Genomic DNA, 19,200 nt, shown 5'->3' on the forward strand with positions numbered 1-19,200 from the left:
ATAAGATCGATAAAAATTTCGAATTATTTAATTTTAATTATAAAAATTTAGAAAAATTCTATTAGGTTGTGTGATAAGGAATACCAAATTTCTGATTATTTAATTATTTAAGTGACTACTTGAATATTGGAAATTTCTAAGATTTTTAAGAATTTAAGGATTCGTATCAAGGCGACATTTCACGTTACATTATTTAATATACCTTTGAAGGCTCATGAAACCTTTCATTTCATATTTTCTTCACAAATAAAGCAACGTACGACATACTATATGTAAACATATTGCGACATTACGTGATACACTTACACTAAAGAATATCTGTCTTTACGAGAAAACATTTATATTTGCGTGCATACGATGCAATCAATATCGAGTATAATAATGAAAGAAAGAAACGGTAATTACTTCAATGAAACCTCGTTCCGTGAAAAGTGTTAACAATGAGTTGTAAAGCAGTGATTAATTAAAAACAAGTAAATCGTTTTTGAAAGATGTTTTTAACGAGAGAAGGAGAAGAGAGAAGAGATGTGCTTTATTTTGTATGAAAGAGATTAGGCGAAGTCTTACCAATTTTAGTCGGGCAATCAGTCTCGCATGCGTCCCTAGATTCGAAATTATTTTTATTTCCACCGCAACCGGTATAATAGAATGGCATGCATCGATTCTCCGACGGATCAAAGTACCACCGAGATTGCTTCTCATCACAGTTACCCTCGGCTCGCGGCAGCAAGCAACTATCTGTTAATCGCATTAATTATTACACCATGCAACATTAATTCTCCTGTAACGCCAACTTTCTGCGATTTTCTCGAAAAATGAACGAACCATTCGATAAAAAAATTCTTCATTTTTATGTTAATTTTTAATATTTGATATTTAAATGAGAAAGCCTCTGAATATTTGAAACAGTGCAACGTTCGATTTTTTCATTTCGTTCTGTGAGTTATAAATTAAAGACAAATAAAATCGCAGAAGATTAACTGATCTATTATAACTATGCTTATAACGAATATCTCCTAAATTCCTGAAAATGTAAGCGTTATTTCTTGCAGAACCTTCACCACAGAGTACTGCTGTCTGAAATAGAACCGAACGTTTGCGTCGAATTCGTACAAACTTTTCAACATAATTTCTCCAATTTAATCAACGAAAAGAGAATCTCCTCGATACCATATTCAACGCAATCGTTCAGCGAAGATTAATAGAAAAAAATTACACTGCTCCATCGAGAAAGCCCTTTCCAGGCCAAACAAAAGCTCTTTTTCGATCGCTTTCGAGACGAGAACTGCCCCGTGGAGGACACAATGCAACATTGAACGCACAGTGGTGTGCCAGCACGATAGTTCGCGTGCAGTCTGAACGTAAAAAGAGTGCTATTTCTCCCTCTGTACGCAGCTGTGTGAGATTAAAGGCGACGCGTGCGTATATCGATCATGAGATCGATTGCAAGATACAGAAACAACCGACGTTATCCACAATGAGATCCGTCAGAATCACAGGGGTGCGTTTCTCTCGTTAGCCGTGCTTTGCAGCGATGAAAAAGGGGAGAACAACAAAGGAACCAACACCAACGACAACATCGAGAGTCGTTTCCCGATTGTACAGGCTGCTTCGAAAAACTGTTAATCATTGAACTGTTCAAAAAATCTTAATTTTCTTTGGCAAAGAAACTCAAACAAGTGGAGACTCTTTTATGACAAAATACATTTGTCAACATGATATACATATATGAGAGGGTTAAAGTCACAGTGGTGTAAGTCATATTTCCAAAAATTTGGACCCAAAAACTTGGACTTAAAAAGTCAAGTGAAGTAAGTTATAATTGGGACATGCTATCTGGTAACACTGAATACGATACAGTACCAAATTTGATGCTGTGGAATTTATTTGATCATTCTTAATAAAATTCTCTGTTTCTCACAATAAAGAAATTTTGACTTACACCGCTATGACCTCAACCCCCTCGTATTATCACTTATGTTTGTCTAAAAGAGTTACTTCTAGTTAGGTGTTAAAAGTTTTCAGAAACATCCTGTGCAACGATAAATCATCACAAAGAACAGCAACACTCGCGAGAAACGACTCTCTATTTCTACAGATTGCAAGAGCGACGTTGTTATGCACGAAGCAGACAAGCGATTGTTCTTTAATTTCCTTGTCTCTTTTGCCCTGCTACATTTCCGTTCAACTTTTTTCCCCCCTGTTTTGCTTTTTGTTGATTTTTGCACATTTTCTGATACCTTTTACGGGGCAGCGCTGCTCGCAGGCAGCGAGCGTACGGAATTTATTGGCGTTGCCTTTACAACCGCCGTAAACAAATTGGTTACACATCTGACGCTTGGCGTCATAATACCAGCGTAACACCGAGCCCGGACATGGCCCGGGATCTTTCTCCAGGCGGCACACTTCTGTCAGTTTTACTGGAAATACGTATATTTGCACGGATTACTAAATTTTTCGTCAATGGTCGATGCCAATTGGTGCTCGAATGTGGCGTATGGTGCCTGAATATGTTTTCCTGACATATCGTGTGTCTTGTGTTGTTCAGAAATAACGATACGAATTGAAATGATCAATTTCTGTTGTGGTGCAAATGAGTGAGAGTAATCGCTGAATGTGTTCACCTGATAAATGATTTCTCTGACGATTTATCGTCATTCTTTTCTCATCCACTGATCGTACTTTTAAAATTCGATCGATGAGAAAAAAATTCGTTTTATCAAACCCACAACCTTGTCTAATTTTCTCGATATTCCTCTCTATGAGTTACTTCTAGTTCCCCCGCCATGTCGTGTTGTTAGCTGTGTGTCTTTTCTTTCATGTTCGACAAAAATCGATGTAAAAAAGGCACTTAAAAAATAAAAAATTGCCACACGAAATAAAAATTTCCGTCGATTTTGTTCTACGAACAAAACAAATAAAATACTTCTGAAACAACGTCAAATGTAAAAATCTAACGAAAAAGATGGTTCAGGCAAAAAAAAAAAAAGACGAGCATGTTACGTGCGAATTGAGAATTAAAGGGATTGGATTGGATGAGTGTACCTCGTGTTCTTCCAGGTTTCAAGCACTGTTGATGACAAGCGACCTCCGTGGCGAAGTTGTTGTCGTTGCCTTTGCAACCACCGTAGTGGAATTGCTCGCAGGCTTGCGATTCCGCGTTGTAGAACCATTTGGTGAAGTTGCCCTCGCATGGACCTGGCTCTTTAGGCTGCTCGCAAGGATCTTTGTAGATGAAAGCACAAAAATTCTCATGGATGACAAAACAGCAATAAATGAGACATAAAATTCATCTTCAGCGGTTTGTTTGATTAGAACGATAAAAATTAATAAACTACCTTGATCGTCAGGTGGGACACAAAGCTCCTCGCACTCTTCTCTAGTTTTAAATTTATTCGCGTTTCCGAGACAGCCACCGTAAATAAATTGACCGCACATCTTTCTACCAGAATCGTAATACCAAGTAGGGAAATATCCCTCGCAGGGTCCAGAGATCTTCGGTAGGAAACAGGCATCTGCAAAATTATCGCAAAAATCGAGTTTCAAGTATCTCCAAATGGAAGCCGAAAATTCTCAGAATTTAAAAGTCAAAAATTCGACAGAAATTTGAAAAATTTTTAAAACGAAGGAGAACTATCGATTAACTCTGAAGCTCTCCAAGACAACTTGAAAATATCAGAAAAATTCAAAGTTTGTCGATTATTTTGCTCAAATAAAATAGTTAAAAAATAAAATAGATATTATAAACGGCAATTTCATATGCATTAACATAATAAATACGTGTGCGCTTCGTTTACCTTTTCCTTTCGGTTGCACGCACACTTCCTTGCACTCCTCCTGTGTCTTGAATCGATTGTCGTTACCCTCACAGCCTCCGTACCAGAATCGCGAGCAGCCACCGTACTCCGTGTCGAAGTACCATTTGACAGTGAAGTCCCTGCACGATCCTCTGTCTCTCTCGAGTGCACAAGCCGCGCCAGGGGTCGATGGAACCGACAGACAGCCCTCGAAGTTCTCCCCCTGCGCTTCTTCCACCCCGTCGGGGCAGCATCCATACTTCGACGCGTCGCAAGTGCATCCAGCGAAGTTTGGCCCCTTGGCTGGAGTTCTGCTGTCGGAACAGCACTTGAATTCCGTGTTCTCGCAACCGCAACCTGCAAGTTCGTAGGAATGATGCACTGTTAGTCACATTTTCAAGGTTGCTTCGCTGCATAATGCGAGTTTCAATGAAGTTGCACGGTGGGAAGGGGTAGCTCGTTAAATTTGTCTGGTCTACAACTGTTACTTATTAAGGTAAGCGAAAGGAGAAGCGAGAAACAGAGGTATTTCTGTTTCTAGAAATTTACGAGTAATAGTTTCTTGCAATTATATTATTTGCGTTTTGAGAGTATTGTTTGTACTTTAATTACAATATGTAGGAAGGCAAAAAGTAGTTCAATTTGTGTTTTTTAATTTTTGCGCTTCTGTTATACTCCAGCCTTCGAACTTCAAACTTCAGGATTTGTTCATTAACTCTTCTGTACTATTAAGCTTCGGATGATCGTTCATCCTCAATCGAATAAAATCATTCCACTTCCCCAAGTACTCGACAAATTACGTACACTAGCAGCCAAAACTTTGTGACCACTTGGCAATTTACCACTTATTTATATATTTAAAATTAACGTTCAATAGCACTTTGCTTCGTTTCGGATAAAATAAAGTAACAAAGTATTAACTGTTGCCGAAAGTTACTAATGTCTTTCCTAAACATAACACCTTGTCCCAAACATTTGACCAATCTTCGAAACACATTCCCACCACAATCGACAACCCTTACACTCACACCGCGTAGTGAAGATCCGTACCAATTAGCACCTCTATACAACCGTATAATTACCTTGTAGATGAGGTCCTTTGGCGATGGTGACACCGTCAGGGCAACATCCGAACTGATAAGTGTAACATGGACAGCCCTCGTAGTTCGCTCCTGTGGCCGGCGTGAATCGGTTAGGGCAGCAGCCGTGGGGCGTGTACTCGCAGCCGCAACCCTCGTTGCTCGGTCCACGAGCCGCGGTACTGTTGTCCGGACAACATCCGAATCTCGTGTACTGGCATCCGCAACCGTAGAAGTTCGGCCCGCGAGCAGGTAGTATATTGTCTGGACAACACTTGTAAGGTGTGGAGAGGCAGCAACCCTCTCTATTAAGACCGTGAGCAGGAGTGATACCATCATCGCAGCAGCCATAAGTGGTATTCTCGCATGCCATGTGGCAGCCGTAGTTGTTGGGTCCGAGAGCTGTGCAATTTTTATTATTTTCTTGTTAAAACGTGAAGTGATTTGTGTAATTTCCATTATTTCGGCAATGCGGTGGTTAATTTGAGAATTGGGTCGTTGGTATAATTTTTTCTTCAGATAGGAAAATGTGTGACTTCAAATTTTCGTAGAAGTGTTTGAAAATAGTAGTGTGATACGTGTAGAAGTCGGACTATTGGGTTAGCGATGAAATGGGTAATTTATGGAAGTTAGGTAAAACTGTTTTCCCAAGTTTACGTCCCGGAGGTTCCGTTAGATTCCACAAAACTGGATCTGAGTTTGACTAAGTGGCAAACCTGGTGCAACGCCGTCAGGACAGCAACCGAAGTACGATGCATTGCAGTTCTCCGCGTTGATAACACCGCATCCCTCAAAGTTCGTGCCTGTGGCAGTCGAAACTCCATCCGGACAACATCCGTAGGTTGTATTCGTGCAATCTTCTTCTACAGCAGCGGTAGTAGTAGTTTCGTATTCCTCTGTGATAACAGTGACGGAAGTAGCCTCTTCCTCGCAACCTGCGACAATCGTGACAATGCAATTCCTCGGTAATACTGTATAATTACCGTTAGCGACAATATCAATGTACCGTCTGGTCCAGAAGCAGGTGTAATTCCATCGGGACAGCAACCGAATTCAGTAACATTACAGCATCCCATATTGTTCATTCCGCTAGCTGGAGTCTCGTTATCCGGGCAACATCCAAATCTGGAATATTTTGGAAGTGTGTTAAAATTTTAATACGCACGAACGTTTTTTTTTTTCATGAAACTAACTCTGTCTCGTTGCAAGGTTTCTTGCATCCTTCGAAGTCGTTGCCCTCGGCAGCAGTGACTTCATCAGGACAACAACCGAATAACGTTTCCTCGCAGTGTGACTTGGGACAACCTTGGTTCTCTGGACCAGCGGCTGGAGAAACTCCATCGGGACAACAGCCATGTTTGGTCTCGCTGCAAGTCTTTGGTGTGGGACATCCTTGTCCGAAGGGACCTTCTGCTGCAGTAATTCCGTCGTAACAACAGCCATAGGGTGAAGTTTTACAGGTCTTCTTCTTCCTAGGAACCTTGCATACACGGCGTTTACTTGCGACATCATCTGGACCGATAGTCGTCCAGAATTCAGATACTGAAAGCAGAAGATTCACAATCAGGTGTAACTGTAAAAATTCGTTCTTAAAAACATCCTGTAGTCGTGACTTAGACATAGAAGTTAGCTTCTGTATTTGCTACTGAAACTGCGACGAATAGGAAAATCTATCTACCAATCAATTAACTAATGAAACACATAAGCTTTCAGAACTCACTGTGCGTTTTCTCAGTCACATCGGTCTCCTCCTCTTCAGTGGACGTTGTTAATCCAGAAACAGTAGTCTCAGTCACACCAGACACAGTGGTTTCACCACTTTCAGTTGTTGCACCTGACTCAGTGGTCTCTCCGGAAGCTGTTGTCTCTCCAGATTCAGTGGTTTCTCCAGATTCAGTCGTGGCACCAGATTCAGTGGTCTCTCCAGAAACAGTTGTTTCCTCTGTCGTTGTTTCACCAGATTCAGTGGTCATACCAGACTCGGTAGTTTCTGTCAAACCAGACACTGTGGTCTCAGTGGTTGCTCCAGATTCTGTAGTAGCTCCAGACTCAGTGGACTCAGTGGCTTCTGTTGGTCCAGATTCTGTTGTAGCTCCAGGTTCTGTCGTAGCACCAGGTTCTGTGGATTCAGTGGCTTCTGTTGGCCCAGATTCTGTAGTAGCTCCAGCTTCTGTCGTTTCTCCAGACTCTGTGGACTCAGTAGCTTCTGTTGGACCAGACTCTGTTGTGGCTGCAGGTTCTGTCGTAGCTCCAGACTCTGTTGACTCAGTAGCTTTTGTTGGGCCAGACTCTGTTGTAGCTGCAGGTTCTGTCGTAGCTCCAGACTCTGTTGACTCAGTAGCTTCTGTTGGGCCAGACTCTGTTGTAGCTCCAGGTTCTGTCGTTTCTCCAGACTCTGTGGACTCAGTAGCTTCTGTTGGGCCAGACTCTGTCGTAGCTGCAGGTTCTGTCGTTGCTCCAGATTCTGTGGACTCAGTAGCTTCTGTTGGGCCAGACTCTGTTGTAGCTCCAGGTTCTGTCGTTTCTCCAGACTCTGTAGGTTCCTCCGTGAAACCTGATTCTGTGCTCGCTTCAGATTTTTCCGTAACTTCTTTGGAATCATACTCGTTCTTCACTTCTGGTATCGTTGATGACTCGATCGTAGATGCTTCTGTAAAATAGTTTGAACGAATTCATTTTGATTATTGAGTAAATAATTAAAGTGAAATAAATATTTATCGATTTTCTGCTTACCAGTCTCTCCACTGACAGTCGAAACACCTTCCTCCGTGCTTCCGGTTTCCGGGGGAGACGTTGTTGCACCCGATTCCGTGGACTCTGTTGGTCCAGTACCTTCCAGTTCCCCAGATTCGGTTACCGACGAGTCTGTGCTATCTTCAGAATCTCCGCTTACAGTGGATTCTGGCTCCTCGGTGGTTTTGTCACTCGATTCTGTTGCCGTTTCCTCCGTTTCACCTGACTCGGTCCATTCCTTGCTAGCCTCCATTGTGGTTCCATCGACAGTCTCTTCGGTAACCTCAGATTCCGGCATTTCAGACTCCGTCGTGAACCGATCATCCCCTTCCGAGCTTCCGCTAGATCCACTTCCCTCAAACGTGTTCTCGAATTCTGAGGTGTAGCCGTCAGTGAAGAAACTACTGAATTCTAGCCCGCTTCCCTCGCCGCTTCCTGTATTTTCAGGAGATATGTCGCCTCTGGTATAGCCCTCGTCGCCGAGCATTATATCAACTGTGTTGCTTCTGATGGATTCGCCTGTGTCTGGTGAACTCAGTGGAGTAGCCTCGGTGAGATCATCCGTATTACTGGATTTGTCCTATTTAATTGATAAAACTTTCTTAATCCTTCGACTACTTTCGACGTGTCAGATTTTCACTATGCATTTCTTTTTTTTTTTTTTTTGTCAAAAGTGGATAATGACTCTGAGTCTGACTCGTCGTTCAGTTTGAGGCACTGTTCAGCAAAAGGGTTAATTTGAGTAAAAAGAATTGTTAAAAAAAAAAAAACACAAGGCCTAAGGTAATCCTGAACGATCGAAAAATTTAAACCTGAAAATTACACAATCTATCTTTTATAATATCCTGGATAATTTGAAGAAAATCTAAAAAGTTGTAGAATTTGAAGTAATTTCACGAACCTAAAAGAATTCAAGAACGTTCGCGTACTTTCGAAAGTTAGAAAATTTATTTCTCGTTTAAAAAGTTCCCTTCGCCTGTAAACTGATTCAACTAAGCGAGTTAATTTACAAGTCCATCGAAATCAGCTGTCAAACTTTTCACAATACACAAGACTGATTCCCATCTGTATGAAAATGACGCGAAGTATAACGCCGCGCGAAGAAGTTACGAAACTAGCTATTCGATTAACTGCAACCCAGTTTTCACTCACGCTTGACACAAGGTTGGAGAACACGGTCACGAAGTCCTCATCCTCGTAAACCTCGCACTCTTCGTCCTCGTCGGCGAGATCTTTGATCTTCTCCGGCTGCACCGGTATCACCTCGTCTGCAAACAGAATTTGCATTAAGTCAATCTGTTCCCTCGCCGGTTCCAAAGAAGCGACACTTATGAAGAATCGCTGTCTTTCTCAAAGAATAACGCTCTTACATTTGTCTTCATTTACATCGAATTTCCTTTCGCTTGATAGAAAAAGAAAACCGGTAAATTTCACGAATAATTTTTTAAAACATTTCGTCGTACAAAGCAAATGAAAAATGGAAGATGTCGCGATTCGAACGACGTAGAAATTGATCGTCGAAAAGTTCGATGGAAGAATTTATTGAAAAATTAATCGGTGCATACCTTCCTCGCACGGTTGATTGTTGCAATTTTCCGTGGAGAACATGATCGTGTTGGAGCCGCAGTTATCCGGCGGGGCCGTCATGTTGTCCTTCATGCAAATCACCTTGCGGTTCATCGTGCCGCCACCACACGGTTTCGAGCACTGGAACATGGTAAGGTGATTAATGGAAGAAATTTGAGGCGGACGCTTCTTGTTAGGCTCGCAGGCAAAGCCGTCGAAGATATTGAGTTTCTTTGGTGACCAAGGGAACCTGACGTGGTGTATTTCTCGCGAATATCTCACGCCAACAACGAGATTTTCATAGGAAAATCGATCGCTATATCCAGCGTCGTATATGTTCGTTACTGAAGGCTAAGCGATAAGAGAATATTTCGAAGTTTCCAAAGAAAATAGAAAAATTAAAGAGTTTATTTTCACTTTTTCTTTTTCATTCAAAAATTTCTGATTCTTCATAATTTTCACAGTTTTTTCTTAACTACGATTTTAAGATTTTAATGATTCTTAAATGATTCACTGGAATTTTATTCGTTATACTTTATTCGAAAATATTTTCTCAGACCTGAAAGGAAGATATAAAGTGGAAGGTAAAAGTGTCTAATGAAATTCATAGTAGGGGGAGAATGACCTTGAGCTGCGGAATATCTGAGCAGAGAAGAAATGGCACGGTATAATGCAGATTACTCCGAATATATTACCTTGCTCCATGGACCAGCGAACCATTCACCTTTGCACTCCTCCTCGGCGGTGCAGTCCTTCGTGTCGTCGAATTTCTTGCTCTGGTCGCACTTCTCCTCAGGCACCTTCTTCACCGTTTCGTCGTCGAACGTGCCGCAGAACACCTTGCGTGTCTGTATACCTGACCCACATTTCGCTGAACACTGTGAAATCCCCAAAACATTTTTCCATAAAACACCAGTTGTGCAACTGTAAACGTGATTTCTTCGTGGAAACTTGCGATCTTCCATGGAGCATCGATGAACGTTTCGAACAAACTTTCCTAATTTGAACTTTACCTAAATTATTGCAAGATCAGACGAAAATTTCTATCATTTAAATTAGGCGAATATGAAATTTTTTCTATAGTGAATAATATTTTAATGAAAAAGCAAAGAAGTATGATGAAAAAGTGAGAAGAAGTTGTGGAATGAGAAGGCGATAATTTCAAGGTGCGTTTGAAAATTCGTCACGAACTTACGCGATCGCCTAATCGATATACAATTGTGAACGTTAACACAGAGAAGAATAGTAATTAACTCACGGTGCTCCATTGAGAAGCGAACCACAGGAACTCGCATTCCTCCTTGCTCTCGCAGTCTCGACTCAATTCCGGCTTCTTCTCCGCGTCGCATTTCTCGTCCGGATAAACGGTTCCATTCTGCGTGGCACAGTGAGTGGTCCTTGTTTCTTGGCTCAGCCCGCATTTGTCGTCGCACTGACAAAAATCATCCGGTTGTTTCAAGCAGCAATTCCAACGAACAATATCGCGGCACGAGTAGAAAAAAGGGAGGGAAAAAGGACAAAAATATGGGACACTTTTTCATTTACGTGCTCTCATAATATTGCCAAAAATGTCTCTATGAGAAGCTTCTACTTTTTCGTGGGGGATATTTTAAATGGAATGGTAGAGAGCTTTGGGTGGTATTGCGTGAAAAATTGCGAGCTTACTCCACTCCAATCCGTCGTGACCCAGTCGAGACCGGCGCAAGGTCTCAATTCGCATGGTTTCTCACGCTCTGGGACCTCTCCTTCGCAAGCCTGATCCTCCAGCACTTCGATCTTGCCCTCCACCTTCTTGTAACACGTCACTCGCCTAATTTGCTTGCCTGGCCCGCATAAGTGGTCGCACTGTCGAGCAACGGAATATTAATTTCCCTACGAGTGTACTCGCGGCTTGTGCGATTCTATAAATCACTTAAAAATGTGGCCATTTAAATTATTCTAAACATTATATTGCTTCTACTATATCGTCTATATTATTATAGTTACACAATGAGAGTAAATTGAAAAATCTAAACAAGGAATATAAGAGAAGGATGAAACTATAGAGCTAAATTTCAAGGTGCATTTTCATACATTTTAATATTCTTCCATTTTGACGCTCTTTTTTCAATATTCATGACCTCTCAACCTACTTCTCCATCAAACGCGCCGCCAATTCCTGCATCCTTCGGCACTTTCTTCAATATTCCTATCGTGCCTCTAGTTAACCACAGTTGTATATCTTTCTCTCTATTTCTGCCTATAATTTTTCTTACAACAGTCTATACCTTGCCTTTACGTGTCAATAAAATAGATCATATATTCTTTTCTAGACGTTAAACGAGAACTAAGTAAATTTGACTTTTAAAGGGAAAGTACTGCATTTCAGTGGAAAGATGATTAATTCGAGGGAAGTAATTCTCACCGGTTTCCATGGACCAACGTGGTATTGCGGGCACTCCACGTCCTGGTTACACTCCTGGCTGGTCGGCCCTTTTGGTCCCACCTTCTCTAGACATTGACTATCGTCCACCACAGTGGGGATTCCGCCAGATATGACCTGCTCGCATTTGATCTCTCTGCTCTGCTTACCACCGTCGCCGCAGTGCTTGCTACAAGGACCCCACTCACCATCCACCCACACAGGTGGACACGGTTCCTCGCTACAGGCCTCTGTGTCAGCTGGTTCCATCCGTGGATCGCAGAGGTTCTCATCTACAGGTTGGTTGTCCCTTCTTCGCACACAGGCCACTCTCCTCGACTGATAACCTAAGATAGCGAATAATTTACTGAGTAACGGTGAATTTTCGACTCTCAAGTACACTCGGAAAGATAATTTTTTGAGAATTTTCGGATTTTGATGGATATCGAAGACTTTGATAGATAAGAGAGACTAATCACACCTGAGAAGAAAAGAACGAACGAAGAAATACAAATTACAGTGGATCGAGTTACGATAAATTCCGCTTGAGATTTGAGAATCGATCTTCGAAGTCGGAGAGAATGAAGAAATTTCACGTTTAACAGGTGATCTCTATCGACGCGATAATTGAACGTACGATGCACGCGCCACAATGATCTGTTCTATGCTGGCTAAATGGAAAGCATATTAATTAATAAGCGTTCATCAAACCGAAGCATCCATCCGCCTGCAAATAGCCCTATCAAATTTAGAACCGATAGTATGCACGTTCGGTACACGGTCCAGCGCTAGGGCTACCCGATTATTAATTACATTCGACGTGTATTTAGGTAACGGTATTAATTCTGGAAATATTACCTCCGCCGCAAGTCGCACTGCAGCTGGAAAATTCATCGGTTATCCACGTGTAGCTGTCCGCGTCGGTTTGCTGAGAGAATCTCTTCGGCATGCTATATTCGTAGTGCACCCCGACGTTGTGGTCTTGATAGAGTAGCTGTCGAATGCAATCATGTGAATTATTTTACTTCTTGCACTCTGCCCCATAAAAATATAGGGCTTCTCCATAAACATCGTACGCCTGACAATTATTGGATCACAATGTTGGATCACGATTGAAAATGTATTATTATTATTTTCTATAGTCGTTTCATAGTTTATCGTGGTTAACTTCTTAGTGTTTCTTCGAATTTAATTTCTTGGTTTCTCTTCTATTTGAAATACAGTAGGACCTATTTTAACGCGATCCAGAAAATTGCTACTGCCCTCGCATAACGCGATCGAAAACAAAGAAGGACGTACAAATTCTGAATTTGGAATTCTGGAATTTTTCGTTAATTAAATTAGACCCAAAAAGCGATGTCGGTGGAAATAATTTGTATTATATTTTCGGCGTTATAGGAGGTCCTACTGTATATATTATGTGCTACGATTTTATAAATCTAAATAAATTAATTAATTTTGCAATAGAAAATATATAATTCTTTATTTTCCGTTGAAATTACCGAGTTAAAGTATCTGATATTGTTAATTTTTATTTAGCAATGTTTCTCAATGATTTACGAATCTCAGAAAGATTGATATAACGTATCGTAGACATGTTGGAAAAACATAATTCCCACTTCTAGCTGGAAGAAGTCAGACAAGCGTGGTGAAAAGTGGGAAATCGAAGCTCCTTGCAAATGAAATACCATTTCGCCTACTTTCACGTGAAAGAAGCCACTCTTTTCAACTATACGAGGCTGTAATTCGGTAGTTAAGAGCGATGTAGCCACTTACCACCACGTAAATTGGCTCACTCGTCGGCCCTAAGGCGGTAATGGTATCGGGTGCCGGGAAACCTTGCGGATCTCTCGAATAATGGAATATGGTCCCGGAGAATTTCAGACTGCGCGGAAAATCTATCCTCCAGTTTCCATTCAGGTAATAATAGCCCGAAGTGTTTCTAATGGCTGTCAGGATAAATCACGTCAAAGAGTCAACAAGGAGCCCAGTTTTATTAGCATACAGATCACTGATTAAGCATTACAAAAGATGTAAGTAGCATTAAAACGGGTAAATTTACTCACCCAAATAATTGTTCGATGGTTCGATCTCTTTCACCACTATGTTCGTTGCTCCCATTGGAATTAGCAAGATATCGATGTAACCTGAAGAATAATTCGTGGAAAACTGATTTAACAGGTGAGAAGAAAAAAGGAAAAATTCTACATCTTATTTTCAGGAAATTGAAAAAAAAAACTGATTTGTAGTTAAATTGGTAATTAAAATGAAAATATTTTTGGTGTATGATTTTTTTTTAATTTCTAAAAATAAGGTCCAGTGGAATCTTCTTTTTCTTCTCATGCATCTAATTATGGTTAATTTTCAAATAGCTCTGGTTTAAGGAAATATATTATTTTTTAATATTATTATTAAATTTTACATTCAGATTAAGAACCAATTTATACTATACTCAGAAAATGGAACTGACAATTTCTAATTATTTCTATCGTAAAAAAACTAAGTCCTTCAAAAGTAGCATATGACTTATGAATGAAAGTGTAACTCAAATTCCTCCTCTAAAAATCGCTAGAATTCCTCGTTCACCTCATTTCCTCGATCTTCATCGCCTAAAAAAACCGAAAAAACAACAGTTCCACCTACCCGCCAGAAGATCATCCGTGTCGAACAAACCGGAAACGGTGTTACAGTCCGTTCCATCGCCGCCGCATTCCCTGCAAGCGTCCTCCTTCATATCGCTTCCAAGCATCATATCGCATCCAACGTGCTGATAACGAACATAAAATTACCGCGATAATAAGAACCCATTCGGTATCGTTGATTCGTTCTAATCGAATCGCGCGGACTCTTCGCGCAATTGTCTCCAGGGACAAAACGAGAAGGAACGGAAACGAATTGGAGTTGATCGCGGTGAATCGTGGATCGTTAACTCACCATGCATTTGCCTCCGACACAGACGTCGTTCTTCTCGGTCTCGCATGGCGTCCCGTCGATCACCGTCAGCCTGTGCCTGTAGAAGAAACGCTCCCCGTGCGGCATGCAATTCAATTCGCACTTGTTCGGCCCGGCAGTGTACGGGATCCAACTGCGAACGATTTTGCGCGATTAGTCTCGCCGTTGGCCGTTTTATGGCCCGGAGATCCGGTGATCGTCATCGATCTTCTCGATAACTGGCCCGATTTCTTTCCGTAGCTGACTCGAGCTTTTTACAGACGCTTCTGCCTTTTTAGGTTCGCTTTTAAACGAGCGATTGGACAGTTTGGTTTTCTCTGTTTGGAAATTCTAAGAGGCGACTGTCGTGGAATTTGTAAAATTTTGAGATACAAAGAGATGCGTAAATGTGTTATAAGTTGTAACAGAAGGTTCTAAATTAGGTTACCAGGAAATTATATTTCTTCTCCGGAAAAGTAGGACTATTTTTTGATTGTTCAGAATTGGGGTGAAGTCAGAGTTGAACACCTTTTGCTCAAAAATATGGCTGATTTTCAATTTTTTTCAATGAAGTTACAGTGTTAATAAATGGAAAACGAAACTTCAAACGCAATTTTGTTATTTTTAATTTTCGTCTTATTTTGGCTTCTAGAATAATACCTTAAAATTTCTCTCAGTAGTTACTAAAACACCCTATAGTATTAAATCCTAAATTAAACGCTATAATGAAACATTAAATATACAATCAATAAAACATGTGTCATTTACCTAAAATTCATCTTAAAATAAAAACTGCAAGAATAACTTAATTTTCTTACCATTTTACTTTTCTGAACTAAAATGAAATAAAGAAAAAGAACGATCTTCTCCACGTCTCCAGCAGTTGAATAAATACCGACAAAATATTTCGTTGACAGAGATGTGCTTATAACAAACAATTCGCGTTTCATCGTGTACGTATCGTGGACGTGAAATCTCGCATCGAGTGCGAATTTAAACGAGCCCGGATTTTGACTTTGAACGACCATTAGATCTCGCCGGAGATCCGCGAAAAGGCCGCGACCCTCCCCTGTCAAGTATGACGTCGACGATAAATCACATTCGCCGCGTATCCAGGAACTCCATCGGGATCCCGAAACGATTTTCAGCGACGGGCTGACAGAAACGCGTCACAGGGACAATTTCGATACTCACTTGTAGTAAATTCCCTCGAACGGCAGACTGTTGAATTCTGTGCACTGCTCAGCCCGGAAGTCCTTCGGTTCTCCAGGACAATCCTGGACAGATGAAAAATAAAAAAAGATACTTAGCAAATTTTTTTTTAATTTTATATCGATTTTCACTATTGACAAATTTTCGAATGGAAGTGGAATATGCATAGAGTTTTCCAGGACAATCCTGGTCAAATAAGAAATTTTTAAAAATTCTTAATAAATTAAATAAAATCTATTTAAAATTTTGTAATTTCACGTCGAGTTCTACGATTGATAAATTTTCAAAAAAACCGTGAAATATGTGTAAAGAAGGGGAATGGGGAGAATTTGATTAATCGTTGAATGAAACTTAACAGAAAATTAACGATCGGTATAGTTAACTCGTATTAAAAATTCTGAGTTCGATGGAAAAGTTGGATTTATATTTGATGGTCGCGAGAATTAAGCCACGCGTGGAAACTAGAGTATGGTGGTCGACGATAATTACTGGGTCGCGAGGAAACTTCAGAGGAAGAGAAAAAACCTCGATGTGAAGCCACTCGAGAAGCTTGCGGTTGCGGTCACGTGTGTCGTGTGCGTTTGCGTGCTTTTCTTCCCTTCGGTTCGCCTCTGAAACTGCATTTCACCCTATGCGAATCGTACGTGGCCTAGAAATAAATATTGTAACGTAACAGCCGACCCTACTACCTTTCTTCATGAAGAATTACGCGTGTGTATCCAAGAAAATTGGAAAATATGTCTGGTCACGACACCTAATCGAAACGAGGGGATGACTCGAGCTGTAGAACAAGATTTAGGCACGTGACTTCGATGGGATAGGTTCCGTGGATTTGGCTGACCAGCTTGCTTGTAGACCATAAATCGAAACCATTTTTCTCTTTTTAAAATAACTGAATTAGTCATTGTGAGAAAGGATCGTCTACGATTTTTTTAAAAATTCACTCTGTGCTATGTTCTTTCGTAGAATTAGGTCATCTATTCTTTTCCGACGTCAAATTTTGTCTCCATCGTCTTGCAAACATAAATTTCAATTTTTTTCTATACATAATTCAGAAACCATTAATTTTTCAATAATATTTGAGAAACTAATTAAGCAGATGATCCCTTTTTGCAATGAGCCACTCAATTTTGATACAAATTTTCATTTAAATACATTGAAAGAAATTTCCAAGTTAACTTCAACAGCCTACCATTTAACTTTATTTAACTGTATTTATTTCGTCGATAAAACTAGAAAATAATTCACTCAAGATCCCAAACTTAATATTTTCAGCAACACAACACAGCACACTTATATCGCACAGCGTTTCTACCCAGAACCTTCTACGTCGTCTCGAATAAATGACGCAAAGAAACCGATAACAACAGGCGAGTCTCGCCGCAGATTGAAAAGAAGAAGTTCCACCGAAGCGTAAATGGTTAACGAAGAACCTCTGATTGCAGCTGTAAAACAGCACCAGACCAATGAAAAGAACCCCGGGTCACTAATCAAAGCTCTTCCCTCGCCAGTCCAAGGGTAACCTGCAACACCCACGCGATAATCCCCCCTTTCGTTCGCCAGTCAAACAAGCAAACACCATTTTCGATGACCCTAGACGATATCACACGTCCCTAGACTCACGCTGTAACGATCCAAGACGCGCGTGTGTACCGCCACGGCCGTAGAAATTAGACGGTCCGCGATCGGTGGAGCAAGGCAAGGATGGTGAAGAGCCACGGGATGAAAGTTAGGGTGTTCGGGTAGTGTCGATAAATCGAGCGTAGGTAAAAAGGACGAGAAGAGATCCCGAGGGGGCCTGTGGTGGAGCACGCACGAGGATACAACGAGGAAGGCGAGGATTTATGACGAGGGAGATTTCTTGCGAGGACACGGGAGAAAGGAGGATGGTGATACGGGGTGGGGCCAAGGAGGAGCAAACAGGGCTGTTCGGTGACCGCAAAAGAAAAAGAATCCCGAGCGCGAAACCCGCGATCCCGAAACGATGTCAGAGGTCCCGCGACCCGGCTGATTTATGGCGAACCGCTTTTCTGCCGGGTTGCGCTGCTCCTTAGACTGACCTTGATGCTACACGGCGAATCGACGGTTCATGGGGCACCGTTTCAGGGTCAGCGGAATCGAAATCGATGGATCGTTTCGAGTTGCACTGGATATATCGACCGATAGGTGCAATTTTTCAAAATTACTTTCTTTCACTTTCCGTATTGCGTTATTCTTTATGTTATGGCAAACAGAGGAAGTTGTAGCATTATAAGTAATGGGAAACTTGTTTCTATAGGCCTAGAGAATGATTAAAAAAATAAATAAAATTGATCTTATATTGCACCTAAAGTTGAGGAAAATGGGAGCGTTAAAGGGTTAAACTCGTCCATGTGGATCCTTTGTATAGTTAGGTTAGCTGTGATACTAATCACAGTGAGTGAACAGTTAAGTTAACTTACAAGGAAACATTCCCAAGTGTCACGCAAAGATTTTGATGAAGTTTATCGATTGAACTTCTCTTCTTTGAATAAATATGAAAATTGAAAAGTGGAGATTTGAAGTCGGTTGAACGGTTAGGAAACTTGAGGAATTGCACGACATTGTGGAAGGGGACATGTTTTCTGAATGTTTTCGCCATTAAGGCTGACTCAATCCCATAATTTCTTCCCCGCGTGATTTATGGACACAGGAGTATTAAGGTACACGATTGCTCTGTCATTTTTCCAGCACACCAAGGCCATAATCCTCAAAAGAATCGCAATATTTCACATTTGGGACAGACACGAGTATGCGGAGCATCGTCTGTCTGTTCCCTTATACGCCACTTGTCTTTGCCAGGTGTCGTTCATCCTTAGAACGTCAAACTTCCTTCGGAAAAGAGGAAAGTGGAAAAATATACACGCTTATAGTCTCAAACAATGCTATTTCTTCTTTACGTGTAAACATCCGCTTGGTTTTGCAAAGCAGAATGCTATTTTTGAGAAAAGAGTGAAGCCTAGAGAAGAAGAATTTATTCGATAATGCTGTCTTGCGACGAGAGAAAGACCTATTTCGAAATCTTACTCTATCAATTCGATCGATTGATCTTCTACGTTTCGTTCGCTTGTTCCTCTTGGAAAGTGTTTTTTAATTGAACGAAGTAAAATGTTTGTACACAAATCTCCACACCCCATTTATGCAGTCTCGCTCTAGACAGAGTATACAGTGTCGCAGAAAATGTTATTCCCTGAGAATTCTTAATTCAGGTACCATTGAGGTACTGTAGACACTCCAATTTCTGCGTAATTATTTACATATATGAAATTGCATATATCATGATTGCTTAAATAAACTAGTCTCTCCAATTGTCATATTTCCGCCAAATTTCACAAATTTCACGAAATTTACAAATTTACAAAGCCCCATGAAAAAAATTCAAATTTTACATCAGTTTTTCTGCTAATCTCAGTATTTTTTCCCGCGAGTATTGTTTGCAACATCCCCAACCGAAAATTCCAGC

The 19,200-nt window shown here is 40.9% G+C and overlaps 1 protein-coding gene across 1 annotated transcript in view; it reads right to left on the minus strand.

The window, feature by feature from the left end:
- Positions 1-15,783, minus strand: part of LOC108573954 (papilin) — a 23,347-nt gene extending 7,564 nt beyond the window's left edge. Inside the window, exons 1-24 of the mRNA XM_017936447.1 lie at positions 15,702-15,783; positions 14,511-14,661; positions 14,220-14,343; positions 13,643-13,723; positions 13,353-13,525; positions 12,435-12,570; positions 11,580-11,923; positions 10,841-11,020; positions 10,434-10,607; positions 9,871-10,053; positions 9,175-9,316; positions 8,762-8,877; positions 7,751-8,189; positions 7,610-7,699; positions 6,597-7,526; positions 6,474-6,476; positions 6,070-6,418; positions 5,883-6,001; positions 5,593-5,811; positions 4,880-5,278; positions 3,798-4,154; positions 3,339-3,515; positions 3,046-3,225; positions 2,241-2,420 (exon numbers count right to left, since the gene is read on the minus strand). Of these exons, the coding sequence (XP_017791936.1) occupies positions 2,241-2,420; positions 3,046-3,225; positions 3,339-3,515; positions 3,798-4,154; positions 4,880-5,278; positions 5,593-5,811; positions 5,883-6,001; positions 6,070-6,418; positions 6,474-6,476; positions 6,597-7,526; positions 7,610-7,699; positions 7,751-8,189; positions 8,762-8,877; positions 9,175-9,316; positions 9,871-10,053; positions 10,434-10,607; positions 10,841-11,020; positions 11,580-11,923; positions 12,435-12,570; positions 13,353-13,525; positions 13,643-13,723; positions 14,220-14,343; positions 14,511-14,615 (5,200 nt within the window). The 5' untranslated portion in view covers positions 14,616-14,661; positions 15,702-15,783. The remainder of the gene's footprint in view (positions 1-2,240; positions 2,421-3,045; positions 3,226-3,338; positions 3,516-3,797; positions 4,155-4,879; positions 5,279-5,592; positions 5,812-5,882; positions 6,002-6,069; positions 6,419-6,473; positions 6,477-6,596; positions 7,527-7,609; positions 7,700-7,750; positions 8,190-8,761; positions 8,878-9,174; positions 9,317-9,870; positions 10,054-10,433; positions 10,608-10,840; positions 11,021-11,579; positions 11,924-12,434; positions 12,571-13,352; positions 13,526-13,642; positions 13,724-14,219; positions 14,344-14,510; positions 14,662-15,701) is intronic.
- Between the last annotated feature and the right edge of the window lie 3,417 nt (positions 15,784-19,200).

The sequence above is a fragment of the Habropoda laboriosa genome, unplaced genomic scaffold, assembly GCF_001263275.1.
Source record: "Habropoda laboriosa isolate 0110345459 unplaced genomic scaffold, ASM126327v1 scaffold156, whole genome shotgun sequence".
In the NCBI taxonomy this organism is placed as follows: Eukaryota; Metazoa; Arthropoda; class Insecta; order Hymenoptera; family Apidae; genus Habropoda; species Habropoda laboriosa.